The following is an 18,639-nucleotide window of genomic DNA, read 5'->3' as shown; positions in this document are numbered from 1 at the left end:
GATGGCAGCCGGTGACTAGTGGTGTGCCTCAGGGGTCTGTGCTGGGACCACAACTTTTCACAATATACATTAATGATCGGGAAGAAGGTACTGAAGGCACTGTTGCTAAGTTTGCAGATGACACAAAGATCTGTAGAGGGACAGGTAGTATTGAGGAAGCAAGGGGGCTGCAGAAGGATTTGGACAGGCTAGGAGAGTGGGCAATGAAGTAGCAGATGAAATACAATGTGGAAAATTGTGAGGTTATGCACTTTGGAAGGTGGAATTTAGGCATAGACTATTTTCTAAATGGGGAAATTCTTTGGAAATCAGAAGCCCAAAGGGACTTGGGAGTCCTTGTTCACGATTCTCTTAAGGTTAACGTGCAGGTTCAGTTGGCAGGTAGGAAGGCAAATGCAATGTTAGCATTCATGTCAATAGGGCGAGAATACAAGACCAGGGATGTACTTCTGAAGCTGTATAAGGCTCTGGTCAGATCCCATTTGGAGTATTGTGAGCAGTTTTGGGCCCCGTATCTAAGGAAGGATGTGCTGGCCTTGGAAAGGATCCAGAGGAGGTTCACAAGAATTATCCCTGGAATGAAGAGCTTGTCGTATGAGGAACGGTTGAGGACTCTGGGTCTGTATTCATTGGAGTTTAGAAGGATGAGGGGGGGGGGATCATATTGAAACTTACAGGATACTGCGAGGCCTGGATAGACTGGACGTGGAGAGGATGTTTCCACGTGTAGGAAAATCTAGAACCAGAGGACACCATCTCAGACTAAATGGACGACCATTCAAAACAGAGATGAGGAGGAATTTCTTCAGCCAGAGGGGGGTGAATCTGTGGAACTCTTTGCCGCAGAAGGCTGTGGAGGCCAAATCACCGAGTGTCTTTAAGACAGAGATAGATAGGTTCTTGATTAATAAGGGGATCAGGGTTTTAAAAAAATAAATTTAGAGTACCCAATTCTTTTTTTCCAATTAAGGGGCAATTTAGCGTGGCCAATCCACCTACCCTGCACATCTTTGGGTTGTGGGGGCGAAACCCACACAAACACGGGGAGAATGTGCAAACTCCACACGGACAGTGACCCAGAGCCGGGATCGAACCTGGGACCTCGGCGCCGTGAGACAGCAGTGCTAACCACTGTGCCACCGTGCTGCCCTGGGGATCAGGGGTTATGGGGAGAAGACAGGAGAGTGGGGATGAGAAAATATCAGCCATGATTGAATGGTGGAGCAGACTCGATGGGCCAAGTGGCCTAATTCTGCTCCATTGTCTTCTGGTCTAATCGCGATCAAACTATTTAATTACTGCACCAAAACTCTTGCTTTCCGTTTCGCTGTCGAACACAAAGGTTTATAAATTTCTACTGCTTGGGGACTTGCTACCGTGAGCAGGAACGCAATGCGTCTCTCGTCGGGCTGTACCAGGTCTGAAATCAGAGCAGGAGTCATCGATCGGGTCAGCAACAGAATAACTCGCGTAGCATTTCGCACACTCCCCCATCTGTCACCAGTGACTCTTTAAGATCAGACGGATGTCAGCAGAATTGAGTTTATTATTTTTTTGGCGAGAGAAAGAATTTATAAAGACCAACTTTATTTCACATCTTTAATAAGCTGTGGCTGTTGAGTGGTGATTCTGAGATTCAGGGTTAAGCAGATATTTGGCTGCGTGGGGAGCTGGGGAAATCATTCGGATGTTGTCGTGTCCCGTGGGGCAGGTGGGAGGAGAGACAGACGGCGCTCTCCTCCCCTCCCGCCTCCATCGACACTCAGGAGAACTCGGCTGTGAATTTGCGATGAAACTGCGTGATGGTTTTCAGGGCGGCCTTCAAACTCGGAGTTGGAGCCAGGATACCCATCCTAAAACAAGAGAAAGCGTCAGGATAGTTGTGCCAGATCGGACCCACAGTCTCCCTGCTGCAAAAACAGTTACCGGCTCGGTGAGGTTGCTGAACCTTCCCAAGGAGGGAGGGCAGAGGTTATGACAACATTCAACTCAAAGTCTGGAGTCAGCACAATCCTTACTGCCGTTTGATTCGAATGACTAGGTTCCTGGTAACTCAATAATTTATTTTGATGTCAGGGATTGTGACGCTGAATTGCTGTTTATTTATCACTCACATCATGAGACCTGACATGGGAGGGAGCAAAGTCGATTCACCGGGACGGTTGATAGGTCACTGAACAACACCCAAGAACCAATCAGGTTTCAATCAGCTGATTGTGGCCGACACGGATTCAGTACGACAGACATTTCAGAAGTATCAGAATTGGTGGATGATCAATGACTAAGATGAGGGGAAAACACGAACAGGAGGAGGCCCATTCAGCCCCTCGAGCCTGTCACACAGGAACAGGAGGAGGCCCATTCAGCCCCTCGAACATGTTACACAGGAACAGGAGGAGGCCCATTCAGCCCCTCGAGCCTGTTACACAGGAACAGGAGGAGGCCCATTCAGCCCCTCGAGCCTGTTACACAGGAACAGGAGGAGGCCCATTCAGCCCCTCGAACATGTTACACAGGAACAGGAGGAGGCCCATTCAGCCTCTCGAGCCTGTCACACAGGAACAGGAGGAGGCCCATTCAGCCCCTCGAACCTGTGACACAGGAACAGGAGGAGGCCCATTCAGCCCCTCGAACATGTTACACGGGAACAGGAGGAGGCCATTCCGCCCCTCGAACCTGTGACACAGGAACAGGAGGAGGCCCATTCAGCCCCTCGAACATGTTACACGGGAACAGGAGGAGGCCCATTCAGCCCCTCGAACCTGTGACACAGGAACAGGAGGAGGCCCATTCCGCCCCTCGAACATGTTACACAGGAACAGGAGGAGGCCCATTCAGCCCCTCGAACATGTTACACAGGAACAGGAGGAGGCCCATTCAGCCTCTCGAGCCTGTTACACAGGAACAGGAGGAGGCCCATTCAGCCCCTCGAGCCTGTTACACAGGAACAGGGGGAGGCCCATTCAGCCCCTCGAGCCTGTTACACAGGAACAGGAGGAGGCCCATTCAGCCCCTCGAGCCTGTTACACAGGAACAGGGGGAGGCCCATTCAGCCCCTCGAGCCTGTTACACAGGAACAGGAGGAGGCCCATTCAGCCCCTCGAGCCTGTTACACAGGAACAGGGGGAGGCCCATTCAGCCCCTCGAGCCTGTTACACAGGAACAGGAGGAGGCCCATTCAGCCCCTCGAGCCTGTTACACAGGAACAGGAGGAGTCCATTCAGCCCCCGGAGCCTGTTACATCATTCAATGAGATCAAGGCTATTCTGCAAACTAACACCAGCTTCCCACCTTCATTTCTCATTCCTTAATAGCAGAGAGCAGAAGCTCTTCTGGATCTGGTCATGTGGAATAAGACAGGACTAATCGATAACTCAAGGTAAAGGAGTCTCCAGGGAACAGTGATCCTAACATTTGTTTTTCAAATTTAGAGTATCCAATACATTTTTTACAATTAAGGGGCAATTTAGCGCGGCCAATCCACCTAGCCTGCACATCTTTGGGTTGTGGGGGCGAAACGCACGCAGACACGGGGAGAATGTGCAAACTCCACACGGACAGTGACCCAGAGCCGGGATCGAACCTGGGACCTTAGCGCCGTGAGGCAACAGGGCTAACCAGTGTGCCACCGTGCTGCCCATTTTAGGGGTATGAGGGCAGATCTAGCTAAAGTGAACTAGGAAACTGGGGTAAAAGGTAGGAGAGTAAGAATAATAGTTGCTTTTTGTCACAAGTAGGCTTCAACGAAGTTACTGTGAAAAGCCCCTAGTCGCCGCATTCCGGCACCTGTTTGGGGAGGCTGGTACGGGAATTGAACCCCCGCTGCTGGCGTTGTTCTGCATTACACTCCAGCTGTTTAGCCCGCTGTGCTAAACCAGACCCTAGCGTAGAGATGGAGTGCCATATATTTAAGAAAATGTTGAATAACTCTCAGCCGAGCTCTGTCCCAGCGAGAAGGAAAGGAGGTACCATCCAGGGCTGAATCAACAAGTTAAGGATTGTGTCACGTTGAAAGAAACACTCCGGTTTTGTGAAGGTTATTGGTTGGTCAGAAGCTTAAAGAAGCGGGAAAGAATGACTTAAAAAGAAAGATAGAGAAAGTGGAGCACAGTGAACGGCAGTTAGTAGTACCGACAGTTAATGTCGCTCCTGGAGAGAGTGAGTTTCGGGAACTGATAACTGAAAACAAGGAAATGACAGGGGCATCAAACAGGTATTTATTGTGTCTATCTTCACTGGAAAAGACTTCCCCCAAAAGTTGGAAAATCAAGAGGGAGTGAGGAACTTAAAACGATCACCGTGGGCGGGGTAACGGTGCTGGGAGGAGAATTAGATGTGAGCTTGGGACCGTCCCTGGCAGGGGCACTTACACGGTGCCAGGCTGGAATTGCCAAGGTGGCCAGGTTGCCCGCGCCAGGCCGAGGGTGGGGGGGGGGGAGGGGGGGGGGGCTTGCCCATGAAGAGTGGGGTGAGGAATCTGGGTGTGCTGGTCCATGAATCATATAAAGTGAGTCGGCAGCTACAGCAAGTGTTGAGGGAGGCAGATGGAATGTTGGCACCGATTATTAGGAGGGGAATGGAATATTGGGAAGGTTTCACTGCAGCTGTACAGGCCCTTGGGGAGACCACATCTGGAGCAGTGTGCACAGTTTTGGTTGCCTTATTTGAAGAAGGAAAGGGTTTAGAAGAATGAGAGGTGATCATATTGAGACATACAAGATCCTGAGGGGAGGGGATAGGGTGAGGGGTAGATGTTTCCCCGTGTGGGGAAGACCAGAACCAGGGAACAGTTTAACAATAAGAGGTGTCCCTTAAAGATGGAGATGAGGAGAACGTTTTCCTCTCAGACGATAGTTAAATCTGTGGAACTCTCTTCCCCAGAGAGCAGTGAAGACTGTGGCAAATTGAATATATTCAAACCCGTGTTAGACAGATTTTTGATTGACAAGGGGGGGGTCAAACGTTATGGGGGTCAGGCAGGAAAGTAGAGTTGACACAACAAGTAGATCAGACAGACCTGATTGAATGCAGAGCAGGGCCAAGAGACAACTCCTCATCCTCGCCCAAAAGCCAATAACATTCCGTGCAGCACTCCCTCAGTACTGACCCGCTGACAGTGCAGCACTCCCTCAGTACTGACCCTCTGACAGTGCAGCACTCCCTCAGTACTGACCCTCTGACAGCGCGGCACTCCCTCAGTACTGACCCTCTGACAGTGCGGCACTCCCTCAGTACTGACCCTCTGACAGTGCAGCGCTTCCTCAGTACTGACCCTCTGACAGTGCAGCACTCCCTCAGTACTGACCCTCTGACAGTGCGGCACTCCCTCAGTACTGACCCTCTGACAGTGCAGCACTCCCTCAGTACTGACCCTCTGATAGTGCGGCACTCCCTCAGTACTGACCCTCTGACAGTGCGGCACTCCCTCAGTACTGACCCTCTGACAGTGCAGCACTCCCTCAATACTGACCCTCTGACAGTGCGGCACTCCCTCAGTACTGACCCTCTGACAGTGCAGCACTCCCTCAGTACTGACCCTCTGACAGTGCAGCACTCCCTCAGTACTGACCCTCTGACAGTGCAGCACTCCCTCAGTACTGACCCTCTGACAGTGCGGCACTCCCTCAGAACTGACCCTCTGACAGTGCGGCACTCCCTCAGTACTGACCCTCTGACAGTGCAGCACTCCCTCAGTGCTGACCCTCTGACAGTGCAGCACTCCCTCAGTACTGACCCTCTGACAGTGCAGCACTCCCTCAGTACTGACCCTCTGACAGTGCAGCACTCGCTCAGTACTGACCATATGACAGTGCAGCACTCCCACAGTACTGACTCTCTGACAGTGCAGCACTCCCTCAGTACTGACCCTCCGACAGTGCGGCACTCCCTCAGCACTGACCCTCTGACAGTGCAGCACTCCCTCAGTACTGACCCTCTGACAGTGCAGCATTCCCTCAGTACTGACCCTCTGACAGTGCAGCACTCCCTCAGTACTGACCCTCTGACAGTGCGGCACTCCCTCAGTACTGACCCTCTGACAATGCAGCACTCCCTCAGTACTGAACCTCTGACAGTGCGGCACTCCCTCAGTACTGACCGTCTGACAGTGCGGCACTCCCTCAGTACAGACCCTCTGACAGTGCAGCACTCCCTCAGTACTGACCCTCTGACAGTGCAGCACTCCCTCAGTACTGACCCTCTGACAGTGCGGCACTCCCTCAGTACTGACCCAGTACTGGTATCACCCTATTGTGGTAGTATGGGTTGAAGTCAGAAATAGGAAAGGAGCAGTCACCTTGTTAGTAGTTTTCTATAGGCCCCCCAATAGTAGCAGAGATGTGGAGGAACAGATTGGGAAACAGATTTTGGAAAGGTGCAGAAGTCATAGGGTAGTAGTCATGGGCGACTTTAACTTCCCAAATATTGAGTGGAAACTCTTTAGATCAAATAGTTTGGATGGGGTGGTGTTTGTGCAGTGTGTCCAGGAAGCTTTTCTAACACAGTATGTAGATTGTCCGACCAGAGGAGGGGCAATATTGGATTTAGTACTTGGTAATGAACCAGGGCAAGTGATAGATTTGTTAGTGGGGGAGCATTTTGGAGATAGTGACCACAATTCTGTGACTTTCACTTTAGTAATGGAGAGGGATAGATACGTGCAACAGGGCAAGGTTTACAATTGGGGGAAGGGTAAATACGATGTTGTCAGACAAGAATTGAAGTGCATAAGTTGGGAACATAGGCTGGCAGGGAAGGACACAAGTGAAATGTGGAACTTGTTCAAGGAACCAGGTGCTACGTATCCTTGATATGTATGTCCCTGTCAGGCAGGGAAGAGATGGTCGAGTGAGGGAACCATGGTTGACAAGAGAGGTTGAATGTCTTGTTAAGAGGAAAAAGGAGACTTATGTAAGGCTGAGGAAACAAGGTTCAGACAGGGCATTGGAGGGATACAAGATAGCCAGGAGGGAACTGAAGAAAGGGATTAGGAGAGCTAAGAGAGGGCATGAACAATCTTTGGCGGGTAGGATCAAGGAAAACCCCAAGGCCTTTTACACATTTGTGAGAAATATGAGAATGACTAGAGCGAGGGTAGGTCCGATCAAGGACAGTAGCGGGAGATTGTGTATTGAGTCTGAAGAGATAGGAGAGGTCTTGAATGAATACTTTTCTTCTGTATTTACAAATGAGAGGGGCGATATTGTTGGAGAGGACAGTGTGAAACAGATTGGTAAGCTCGAGGAAATACTTGTTAGGAAGGAAGATGTGTTGGACATTTTGAAAAACTTGAGGATAGACAAGTCCCCCGGGCCTGACGGGATATATCCAAGGATTCTATGGGAAGCAAGAGATGAAATTGCAGAGCCGTTGGCAATTATCTTTTCGTCCTCACTGTCAACAGGGGTGGTACCAGGGGATTGGAGAGTGGCGAATGTCGTGCCCCTGTTCAAAAAAGGAACTAGGGATAACCCTGGGAATTATAGGCCAGTTAGTCTTACTTCGGTGGTAGGCAAAGTAATGGAAAGGGTACTGAAGGATCGGATTTCTGAGCATCTGGAAAGACACTGCTTGATTAGGGATAGTCAGCACGGATTTGTGAGGGGTAGGTCTTGCCTTACAAATCTTATTGAATTCTTTGAGGAGGTGACCAAGCATGTGGATGAAGGTAAAGCACTGGATGTAGTGTACATGGATTTTAGTAAGGCATTTGATAAAGTTCCCCATGGTAGGCTTCTGCACAAAGTAAGGAGGCATGGGATAGTGGGAAATTTGGCCAGTTGGATAACGAACTGGCTAACCGATAGAAGTCAGAGAGTGGTGGTGGATGGCAAATATTCAGCCTGGATCCCAGTTACCAGTGGTGTACCGTAGGGATCAGTTCTGGGTCCTCTGCTGTTTGTGATTTTCATTAATGACTTGGATGAGGGAGTTGAAGGGTGGGTCAGTAAATTTGCAGACGATACGAAGATTGGTGGAGTTGTGGAGAGTAAGGAGGGCTGTTGTCGGCTGCAAAGAGACAGAGATAGGATGCAGAGCTGGGCTGAGAAGTGGCAGATGGAGTTTAACCCTGAAAAGTGTGAGGTTGTCCATTTTGGAAGGACAAATATGAATGCGGAATACAGGGTTAACGGTAGAGTTCTTGGCATTGTGGAGGAGCAGAGAGACCTTGGGGTCTATGTTCATACATCTTTGAAAGTTGCCACTCAAGTGGATAGAGCTGTGAAGAAGGCCTATGGTGTGCTCGCGTTCATTAACAGAGGGATTGAATTTAAGAGCCCTGAGGTGATGATACAGCTGTACAAAACTTTGGTAAGGCCACATTTGGAGTACTGTGTACAGTTCTGGTCGCCTCATTTTAGGAAGGATGTGGAAGCTCTGGAAAAGGTGCAAAGAAGATTTACCAGGATGTTGCCTGGAATGGAGAGTAGGTCTTACGAGGAAAGGTTGAGGGTGCTAGGCCTTTTATCATTAGAGCGGAGAAGGATGAGGGGCGACTTGATAGAGGTTTATAAGATGATCAGGGGAATAGATAGAGTAGACAGTCAGAGACTTTTTCCCCAGGTGGAATACACCATTACAAGGGGACATAAATTTAAGGTGAAAGGTGGAAGATATAGGAGGGATATCAGAGGTAGGTTCTTTACCCAGAGAGTAGTGGGGGCATGGAATGCACTGCCTGTGGAAGTAGTTGAGTCGGAAACATTAGGGACCTTCAAGCAGCTGTTGGATAGGTACATGGATTACGGGAAAATGATATAGTGTAGATTTATTTGTTCTTAAGGGCAGCACGGTAGCATTGTGGATAGCACAATTGCTTCACAGATCCATGGTCCCAGGTTCGATTCAAGCTTGGGTCATTGTCTGTGCGGAGTCTGCACGTCCTCCCCGTGTCTGCGTGGGTTTCCTCCGGGTGCTCCGGTTTCCTCCCACAGTCCAAAGATGTGCGGGTTAGGTGATTTGGCCAATGATAAATTGCCCTTAATGTCCAAATTGCCCTTGGTGTTGGGTGGAGGTGTTGAGTTTGGGTAGGGTGCTCTTTCCAAGAGCCGGTGCAGACTCAAAGGGCCGAATGGCCTCCTTCTGCACTGTAAATTCAATGATAATCTATGATTAATCTAGGACAAAGGTTCGGCACAACATCGTGGGCCGAAGGGCCTGTTCTGTGCTGTATTTTCTATGTTCTATGTTCTATGACCCTCTGACAGTGCAGCACTCCCTCAGTACTGACCCTCTGACAGGGCAGCACTCCCTCAGTACTGACCCTCTGACAGTGCAGCACTCCCTCAGTACTGACCCTCTGACAGTGCAGCACTCCCTCAGTACTGACCCCCTGACAGTGCGGCACTCCCTCAGTACTGATCCACTGACAGTGTGGCACTCCCTCAGTACTGACCCTCTGACAGTGCGGCACTCCCTCAGTACTGACCCTCTGACAGTGTAGCACTCCCTCAGTACTGACCCTCTGACAGTGTAGCACTCCCTCAGTACTGACCCTCTGACAGTGCGGCACTCCCTCAGTACTGACCCTCTGACAGTGCGGCACTCCCTCAGTACTGACCATCTGACAGTGCAGCACTACCTCAGTACTGACCCTCTGACAGTGCGGCACTCCCTCAGTACTGACCCTCTGACAGTGCGGCACACCCTCAGTACTGACCGTCTGACAGTGCAGCGCTCCCTCAGTACTGACCCTCTGACAGTGCAGCACTCCCTCAGTATTGTCCCTCTGACAGTGCGGCACTCCCTCAGTACTGACCCTCTGACAGTGCGGCACTACCTCAGTACTACCCTCTGACAGTGCGGCACTCCCACAGTACTGACCCCCTGACAGTGCAGCACTCCCTCTGTACTGACCATCTGACAGTGCGGCACTCCCTCAGTACTGACCCGCTGACAGTGCAGCACTCCCTCAGTACTGACCCTCTGACAGTGCGGCACTCCCTCAGTACTGACCCTCTGACAGTGCAGCACTCCCTCTGTACTGACCATCTGACAGTGCGGCACTCCCTCAGTACTGACCCGCTGACAGTGCAGCACTTCCTCAGTACTGACCCTCTGACAGTGCAGCACTCCCTCAGTACTGACCCTCTGACAGTGCGGCACTCCCTCAGTACTGACCGTCTGACTTTGCGGCACTCCCTCAGTACTGACCCTCTGACAGTGCAGCACTCCCTCAGTACTGACCCTCTGACAGTGCAGCACTCCCTCAGTGCTGACCCGCTGACAGTGCAGCACTCCCTCAGTACTGACCCTCTGACAGTGCAGCACTCCCTCTGTACTGACCATCTGACAGTGCGGCACTCCCTCAGTACTGACCCTCTGACAGTGCAGCACTCCCTCAGTGCTGACCCTCTGACAGTGCGGCACTCCCTCAGTACTGACCCGCTGACAGTGCAGCACTCCCTCAGTACTGACCCTCTGACAGTGCAGCACTCCCTCTGTACTGACCATCTGACAGTGCGGCACTCCCTCAGTACTGACCCGCTGACAGTGCAGCACTCCCTCAGTACTGACCCTCTGACAGTGCAGCACTCCCTCTGTACTGACCATCTGACAGTGCGGCACTCCCTCAGTACTGACCCTCTGACAGTGCAGCACTCCCTCAGTGCTGACCCTCTGACAGTGCGGCACTCCCTCAGTACTGACCCGCTGACAGTGCAGCACTCCCTCAGTACTGACCCTCTGACAGTGCAGCACTCCCTCAGTACTGACCCATTGATACTGCAGCACTCCCTCAGTACTGACCCTCTGACAGTGCAGCACTCCCTCAGTACTGACCCTCTGACAGTGCAGCACTCCCTCAGTACTGACCCTCTGTGTTTAGGGTGTGATTTGAATCTGAGCCTTCAGGCGAGAGAGATGCGCAGTGAATGATGTCTCCCGGTCCACAAAGGGCGCAGACATGAAATGTTATGGATACGTTTGGGAATCGCAGTTTCCAGTCTGCTACATTCAATTGTGGAGAGTGTTTATGTATACCTGAAGTGATAGGTACCATTCCTCTGTCCGAATACTTTTCCCGGGATAACCAAGTGTCCCGTCTCCTCCAACAGCTTCAGACAGTAAAACAAATCCGGTTCCTGATGTCGGAGCTGAAAGAGATTGAGCAAAATCCTCAATTACTGATTCCAGGGATTGAAATATTGACACTCAGTTACCTACAGAAATGGTACCCCTCTCCCGCCTTGCAATCTAGCGTCCATACCCAGGGACTGCTTGTTAATCAAGTCTGCTATGATTCCCTCGGACCCCAATTATTGGCATTTCAGATGAGGGCAGATGATTGTGGTGGTTGGAGGCCAATCATTTCAGCTCCAAGACATCACTGCAGGAGTTCCTCAGGGTCGGGTCCTCGGCCCGACCACCTTCAGCTGCTTCATCAATGACCTCCCTTCATCATAAGGTCAGAAGTGGGGATGTTTGCGGATGAATGCACAATGTTCAGCACCATTCGCAACCCCTCAGATAATGCATCCCTGTTGCTTCACAGCTCCAGGGTCCCAGGTTCGATTCCCGGCTTGGGTTACTGTCTGTGTGAAGTCTGCACGTCCTCCCCGTGTCTGCGTGGGTTTCCTCCGGGTGCTCCGGTTTCCTCCCACAAGTCCCGAAAGACACGCTGTTAGGTAATTTGGACATTCTGAATTCTCCCTCTGTGTACCCGAACAGGCGCCAGAATGTGGCGGCTGTTGTGTTATGTGCTCTGGGACAACACAGGCTGCAACTCGATGCAGCTGTGACCAAAAGACACTCCAGACTTTGAAGTAAGTTCAATGTGATTTATTGAACCATGAGCACAATTCTCTATGAGTTCGACTCTCCTGCCAATCTTGCTATAGTAACTCAGTCCAACTAACCAGTCTGCTCTAAGCCACGTGGTGGGTGTGATGCTTCTGATCTGCCCCTGTCCTACTCTCTAAGTGTCGCCTGTGGAAAAAGACAGAGTATGTGTGCCCTGTCCTTATATATGGGTTGTGTAATGCCCCCTTGTGGTTGTGTTACCTCTGGGTGTCTTGACTGCCCATTGGTCGTGTCCTATTCTGTGTGTTCATTAGTGTTTACTTAGTTGTAGTGTATTTACATTAACCCCTTGTGTATTTACAGTGATGCAGATCACCACAGCGACTCGGGGATTTTCACAGTAACTTCATTGCAGTGTTACTGTAAGCCTACTTGTGACTCTAATAAAGATTATTATTAAAATGAAAATGAAAATCAAGCAGTTCATGTCGAAATGCAGCAAGACCCGCTCGGGGCTGACAAGGGGCAAGTTACAAGACCCAGCCGAGTATAGATCAAGAGGGAGGCTCGAGGGCAGGTCGAAGTAGAAAGAAGTTGAACCGTGACGTTACAGCCTGCAGGGAAGTGATTGGCTGGTGACTGGTAAGTAGTTTTTCTTTTCCCTGAGGTGTTATCGTGTGGGGCGCAGTGGTAGCTGAGTGAGTGCTTGCTGAGAAGGGGGGTAAATTAAAAAAAACTTACTGTTGGGAGTTTCCAGCTGAATCCGGTCGGAGTGAGGACAGAGTGACTGCTGGGTAAGTAGTAAAGATTTAAATTGTTTACGCGGGCCCATAACAGCTGATTGCTGTTCTCGTGTGGGGCGCAGTGGTTGCTGGTTAAGTGTTTTACTTTTACCTGTATTTAAGTTGGGCGGTTGCTAAACCTGAGACACTACACTTGTCGTGTCCCCCACCCTTCCACCTCCTCTAACCTAAGGGGTAGAGTCAATAACAGATAAGCTCTTTCTTTCTTTTTCTTGTTTCATCTAGAGGGGATGACAGGGAAGGCAGTGCAATGTTCTTCCTGCAGAATGTTTGAGGTGAGGGACGCCGTCAGTGTCCCTGCTGATTTCATCTGTGGGAAGTGCGCCCATCTCCAGCTCCTCAGAAACCGCGTTAGGGAACTGGAGCTGGAGCTGGATGAACTTCGGATCATTCGGGAGGCAGAGGTGGTCATAGATAGTAGCTTCAGAGATGTTAGTTACTCCGAAGAATAAAGATAGATGGGTGACGGTGAGAGGGGCTGGGAGGAAGCAGCCAGTACAGGGATCCCCTGTGGTCGTTCCCCTGAATAACAAGTATACCGTTTTGGATACTGTTGAGGGGGCGACCTACCAGGGGTAAGTCACGGTGAACGGATCTCCAGCACTGAGTCTGTCCCGGAGGCTCCGAAGGGAAGGAGGGAGAGCAGGAGAGCAATAGTTATTGGGGACTCGATAGTCAGAGGGACAGATAGACGGTTCTGTGGCAGCGAAAGAAACTCACGGATGGTATGTTGCCTCCCGGGTGCCAGGGTCCGTGACGTCTCGGACCGTGTTTTCAGAATCCTTAAAGGGAGGGGGAGCAGTCACAAGTCGTGGTACACATCGGTACCAACGACATAGGTAAGAGAAGGGACGGGAATTTAAAACAGGAATTTAGGGAACTAGGGTGGAAGCTGAGAGCCAGGACAAACCATGTTGTCATCTCTGGTTTGTTGCCGGTGCCACGTGCTAGTGAGGTGAGGAACAGGGAGAGAGTGCAGATAAACACGTGGCTGCAGGGATGGTGTAGGAGGGAGGGTTTCAGGTACGTGGATAATTGGAGCACATTCTGGGGAAGGTGGGACCTGTACAGACAGGACGGGTTCACCTGAACCAGAGGGGCACCAATATCCTGGGAGGGGAATTTGCTACGGCTCTTCGGGGGGGTTTAAACTAATTTGTCAGGGGGCTGGGAAAACGAGCTGTAGTCCAGATGCCAGTGTTGAGAGTAGTGAGGTACTGAGGAGGGTATCAAGGTCGCAGGAGTGTACCGGCAGACAGAAAGGTGGGTTGGAGTGTGTCTACTTCAATGCAAGGAGCATCCGGAATAAGGTAGGTGAACTTGGAGCGTGGATTGGTACCTGGGACTACGATGTTGTGGGTATTACGGAGACATGGTTAGAACAGGGGCAGGAATGGTTGTTGGAAGTTCCGGGGTATAGATGTTTCAGTAAGTGTAGGGAAAGTGGTAAAAGAGGTGGAGGAGTAGCATTGTTAATCAAAGATAGTTTAACGGCTGCAGAAAGGCAGTTTGAAGGGGATCTGCCTACTGAGGTAATATGGGCCGAAGTTAGAAATAGGAAAGGAGCGGTCACATTGTTAGGAGTTTTCTATAGGCCCCCAAATAGCAATAGAGATGTGGAGGAAGAAATTGCAAAACAGATTATGGATAGGTGTGGAGGTCACAGGGTAGTTGTCATGGGTGACTTTAACTTTCCAAACATTGATTTGAACCTCTATAGGTCGAACAGTTCGGAAGGGGCAGTATTTGTACAGTGTGTGCAGGAGAGTTTCCTGACACAATATGTGGATAGGCCGACAAGAGAGTTGGGGCAACATTGAATTTGGTACTGGGTAATGAACTGGGCCAAGTGTTAGATTTGTTTGTGGGAGAGCACTTTGGAGATAGTGACCACAATTCGGTGTCTTTCACTATTGCAATGGAGAGGGGTAGGAACATACGGCAGGGCAAGGTTTATAATTGGGGGAGGGGTAATTATGATGCGATTAGGCAAGAATTAGGGATCATAAGATGGGAACAGAAACTGTCAGGGAAAGGCACAAATGAAAAGTGGAGCTTGTTCAAGGAACAAATACTGCGTGTCCTTGATAGGTATGTCCCTGCCAGGCAGGGAGGAAATGGCCATGTGAGGGAACCATGGTTTACAAAAGAGGTTGAATGTCTTGTCAAGAGGAAAAAGGAAGTGTATGTAAGGATGTGAAAACAAGGTTCAGTTGGGTCGCTTGAGGGTTACAAGGTAGCAAGGAATGAGCTGAAAAAAGGGCTTAGGAGAGCTAGCAGGGGGCATGAGAAGTCCTTGGCGGGTCGGATCAAGGAAAACCCCAAGGCTTTTTACTCTTATGTGAGAAATAAAAGAATGACCAGGGTGAGGTTAGGGCCGGTCAAGGACAGTAGTGGGAACCTGTGCATGGAGTCAGAAGAAATAGGAGAGGCGTTGAATTAATACTTTTCTTCAGTGTTCACCGAGGAGAGGGGCCATGTTTTTGAGTACGAGAGTGTGATTCAGGCGGGTAGGCTGGAGGAGGTAGATGTTCTGAGGAAGGATGTATTAGCAATTTTGAAAAACCTTAGGGTCGACAAGTCCCCTGGGCCAGATGGGATATATCCAAGGATTCTTTGGGAGGCAAGGGATGAGATTGCAGAGCCTTTGGCTTTGATCTTTGGGTCCTCACTGTCCACGGGGATAGTGCCAGAGGGCTGGAGAGTGGCGAATGTTGTTCCTCTGTTCAAGAAAGGGAATAGGAATGACCCTGGTAATTATAGGCCGGTTAGTCTTACTTCGCTGGTCGGGAAGATAATGGAAAAGGTCCTGAAGGATAGGATTTATGACCATTTGGAAAGATGCAGCTTAATCCGGGATAGTCAACACGGATTCGTGAAGGGTAAGTCTTGCCTCACGAATTTGATTGAATTCTTTGAGGAGATAACTAAGTGTGTAGATGAAGGTAGAGCAGTTGATGTCGTATACATGGATTTTAGTAAGGCGTTTGATAAGATTCCCCATGGTTGGCTCATGAAGAAAGTAAGGAGGTGTGGGATAGAGGGAAACTTGGCCAATTGGATCAGTAACTGGCTATCACATAGAAGACAGAGAGTGGTGGTGGATGGAAAATTTTCAGACTGGAGACCAGTTACCAGCAGTGTACCACAGGGATCAGTGCTGGGTCCTCTGCTATTGGTGATTTTTATCAATGACTTGGAGGAGGGGGCTGAAGGGTGGGTCAGTAAATTTGCTGATGACACCAAGATTGGTGGAGTAGTGGATGAGGTGGAGGGCTGTTGTAGGCTGCAAAGAGACATTGATAGGATGCAGAGCTGGGCCGAAAAATGGCAGATGGAGTTTAACCCTGATAAGTGCGAGGTGATTCATTTTGGTAGAAAACATTTGAATGCGGATTAGAGGGTCAACGGCAGGGTTCTGAGGAATGTGGAGGAACAGAGAGATCTTGGGGTTCATGTCCACAGATCTCGGAAGGTTGTCACTCAAGTGGATAGAGCCGTGAAGAAGGCCTATAGTGTGTCAGCGTTTATTAACAGGGGGCTTGAGTTTAAGAGCCGTGGGGTTATACTGCAACTGTACAGGACCCTAGTGAGACCACATTTGGAGTATTGTGCGCAGTTCTGGTCACCTCATTATCGGAAGGATGTGGAAGCATTGGAATGGGTTCAAAGGAGATTTACCAGGATGCTGCCTGATTTGCAGGATAGGTCTTACGAGGAAAGGTTGAGGGAGCTAGGGCTTTTCTCTTTGGAGCGGAGGAGGATGAGAGGCGACTTAATAGAGGTTTATAAGATAATAAGGGGGATGGATAGAGTGGACGTTCAGAGACTATTTCCTCGGGTGGATGTAGCTGTTACAAGGGGACATAACTATAAGGCTCAGGGTGGGAGATATTGGAGGGATGTCCGAGGTAGGTTCTTTACTCAGAGAGTGGTTAGGGTGTGGAATGGACTGCCTGCTGTGATAGTGCAGTCGGACACTTTAGGAACTTTAAAGCGGTTATTGGATAGGCACATGGAGCACACCAGAATGACAGGGAGTGGGATAGCTTGATCTTGGTTTCGGACAATGCCCGACAGCACAACATCCGTGCTGTACTGTTCGATGTTCTATGTACACTCGCACCACACAAGTGCCAGGCAATGACCAACTCCTACAAGAGAGGATCTAACCACCGCCCCGTGACATTCAATGGCATTACCATCGCTGAATCCCCACAATCAACCCCTTTGGATACTGTCAGGGGGGATAGCCTATCAGGGGAAAACAGCAGCAGCCAGAGCAGTGGTACCACGGCTGGCTCTGATGTTCAGAAGGGAGGGTCAAAGCGCAGAAGAGTAATAGTAATAGGGGACGCTATAGTCAGGGGCACAGATAGGCGCTTCTGTGGACGTGAAAGAGACTCCAGGATGGTATGTTGCCTCCCTGGTGCCAGGGTCCAGGATGTCTCCGAACGGGTAGAGGGCATCCTGAAGGGGGAGGGCAAACAGGCAGAGGTCGTTGTACATATTGGTACTAACGACCTAGGCAGGAAGGGGCATGAGGTCCTGCAACAGGAGTTCAGGGAACTAGGCAGAAAGTTAAAAGACAGGACCTCTAGGGTTGTAATCTCGGGATTACTCCCTGTGCCACGTGCCAGTGAGGCTAGAAATAGGAAGATAGAGCAGCTAAACACGTGGCTAAACAGCTGGTGTAGGAGGGAGGGTTTCCGTTATCTGGACCACTGGGAGCTCTTCCGGGGCAGGTGTGACCTGTATAAGAAGGACGGGTTGCATCTAAACTGGAGAGGCATAAATACCCTGGCCGCGAGGTTTGCTAGTGTCACACGGGAGGGTTTAAACTAGTATGGGTGGGGGGTGGGCACGGGAGGAATAGGTCAGAAGGTGAGAGCATTGAGGGAGAACTAGGGAATAGGGACAGTGGGGCTCTGAGGCAGAGCAGACAGGGAGAAGTTGCTGAACACAGCGGGTCTGGTGGCCTGAAGTGCATATGTTTTAATGCAAGAAGTATTATGGGTAAGGCAGATGAACTTAGAGCTTGGATTAGTACTGGGAACTATGATGTTGTTGCCATTACAGAGACCTGGTTGAGGGAAGGGCAGGATTGGCAGCTAAACGTTCCAGGATTTAGATGTTTCAGGCGGGATAGAGGGGGATGTAAAAGGGGTGGTGGAGTTGCGCTACTGGTTCGGGAGAATATCACAGCTGTACTGCGGGAGGACACCTCAGAGGGCAGTGAGGCTATATGGGTAGAGATCAGGAATAAGAAGGGTGCAGTCACAATGTTGGGGGTTTACTACAGGCCTCCCAACAGCCAGCGGGAGATAGAGGAGCAGATAGGTAGACAGATTTTGGAAAAGAGTAAAAACAACACGATTGTGGTGATGGAAGACTTCAACTTCCCCAATATTGACTGGGACTCACTTAGTGCCAGGGGCTTAGACGGGGCGGAGTTTGTAAGGAGCATCCAGGAGGGCTTCTTAAAACAATATGTAGACAGTCCAACTAGGGAAGGGGCAGTACTGGACCTGGTATTGGGGAATGAGCCCGGCCAGGTGGTAGATGTTTCAGTAGGGGAGCATTTCGAGAACAGTGACCACAATTCAGTAAGTTTTAAAGTGCTGGTGGACAAGGATAAGAGTGGTCCTAGGGTGAATGTGCTAAATTGGGGGAAGGCTAATTATAACAATATTAGGCAGGAACTGAAGAACATAGATTGGGGGCGGATGTTTGAGGGCAAATCAACATCTGACATGTGGGAGGCTTTCAAGTGTCAGTTGAAAGGAATTCAGGACCGGCATGTTCCTGTGAGGAAGAAGGATAAATACGGCAATTTCCGGGAACCTTGGATAACGAGAGATATTGTAGGCCTCGTCAAAAAGAAAAAGGAGGCATTTGTCAGGGTTAAAAGGCTGGGAACAGACGAAGCCTGTGTGGAATATAAGGAAAGTAGGAAGGAACTTAAGCAAGGAGTCAGGAGGGCTAGAAGGGGTCACGAAAAGTCATTGGCAAATAGGGTTAAGGAAAATCCCAAGGCTTTTTACACGTACATAAAAAGCAAGAGGGTAGCCAGGGAAAGGGTTGGCCCACTGAAGGA

The 18,639-nt window shown here is 50.1% G+C and overlaps 1 protein-coding gene across 4 annotated transcripts in view; it reads right to left on the bottom strand.

Moving 5' to 3' along the window:
• Positions 1-1,585: 1,585 nt before the first annotated feature.
• The window catches only part of LOC140424666 (alanine aminotransferase 2-like), a 245,465-nt gene continuing 228,411 nt past the window's right edge, over positions 1,586-18,639 (bottom strand). For all 4 annotated transcript variants that reach the window (XM_072507921.1, XM_072507923.1, XM_072507922.1 and 1 more), the window contains 2 exons: positions 10,981-11,093; positions 1,586-1,853 (listed from right to left, as the gene is read on the bottom strand). In XM_072507921.1, the coding sequence (XP_072364022.1) occupies positions 1,763-1,853; positions 10,981-11,093 (204 nt within the window). In that variant the 3' untranslated portion in view covers positions 1,586-1,762. The remainder of the gene's footprint in view (positions 1,854-10,980; positions 11,094-18,639) is intronic.

This window comes from Scyliorhinus torazame, chromosome 6 (genome assembly GCF_047496885.1).
Source record: "Scyliorhinus torazame isolate Kashiwa2021f chromosome 6, sScyTor2.1, whole genome shotgun sequence".
Taxonomy (NCBI): Eukaryota; Metazoa; Chordata; class Chondrichthyes; order Carcharhiniformes; family Scyliorhinidae; genus Scyliorhinus; species Scyliorhinus torazame.
Note: the sequence above shows the minus strand (reverse complement) of the source record. Positions and strands in the feature narration are given on the sequence as shown.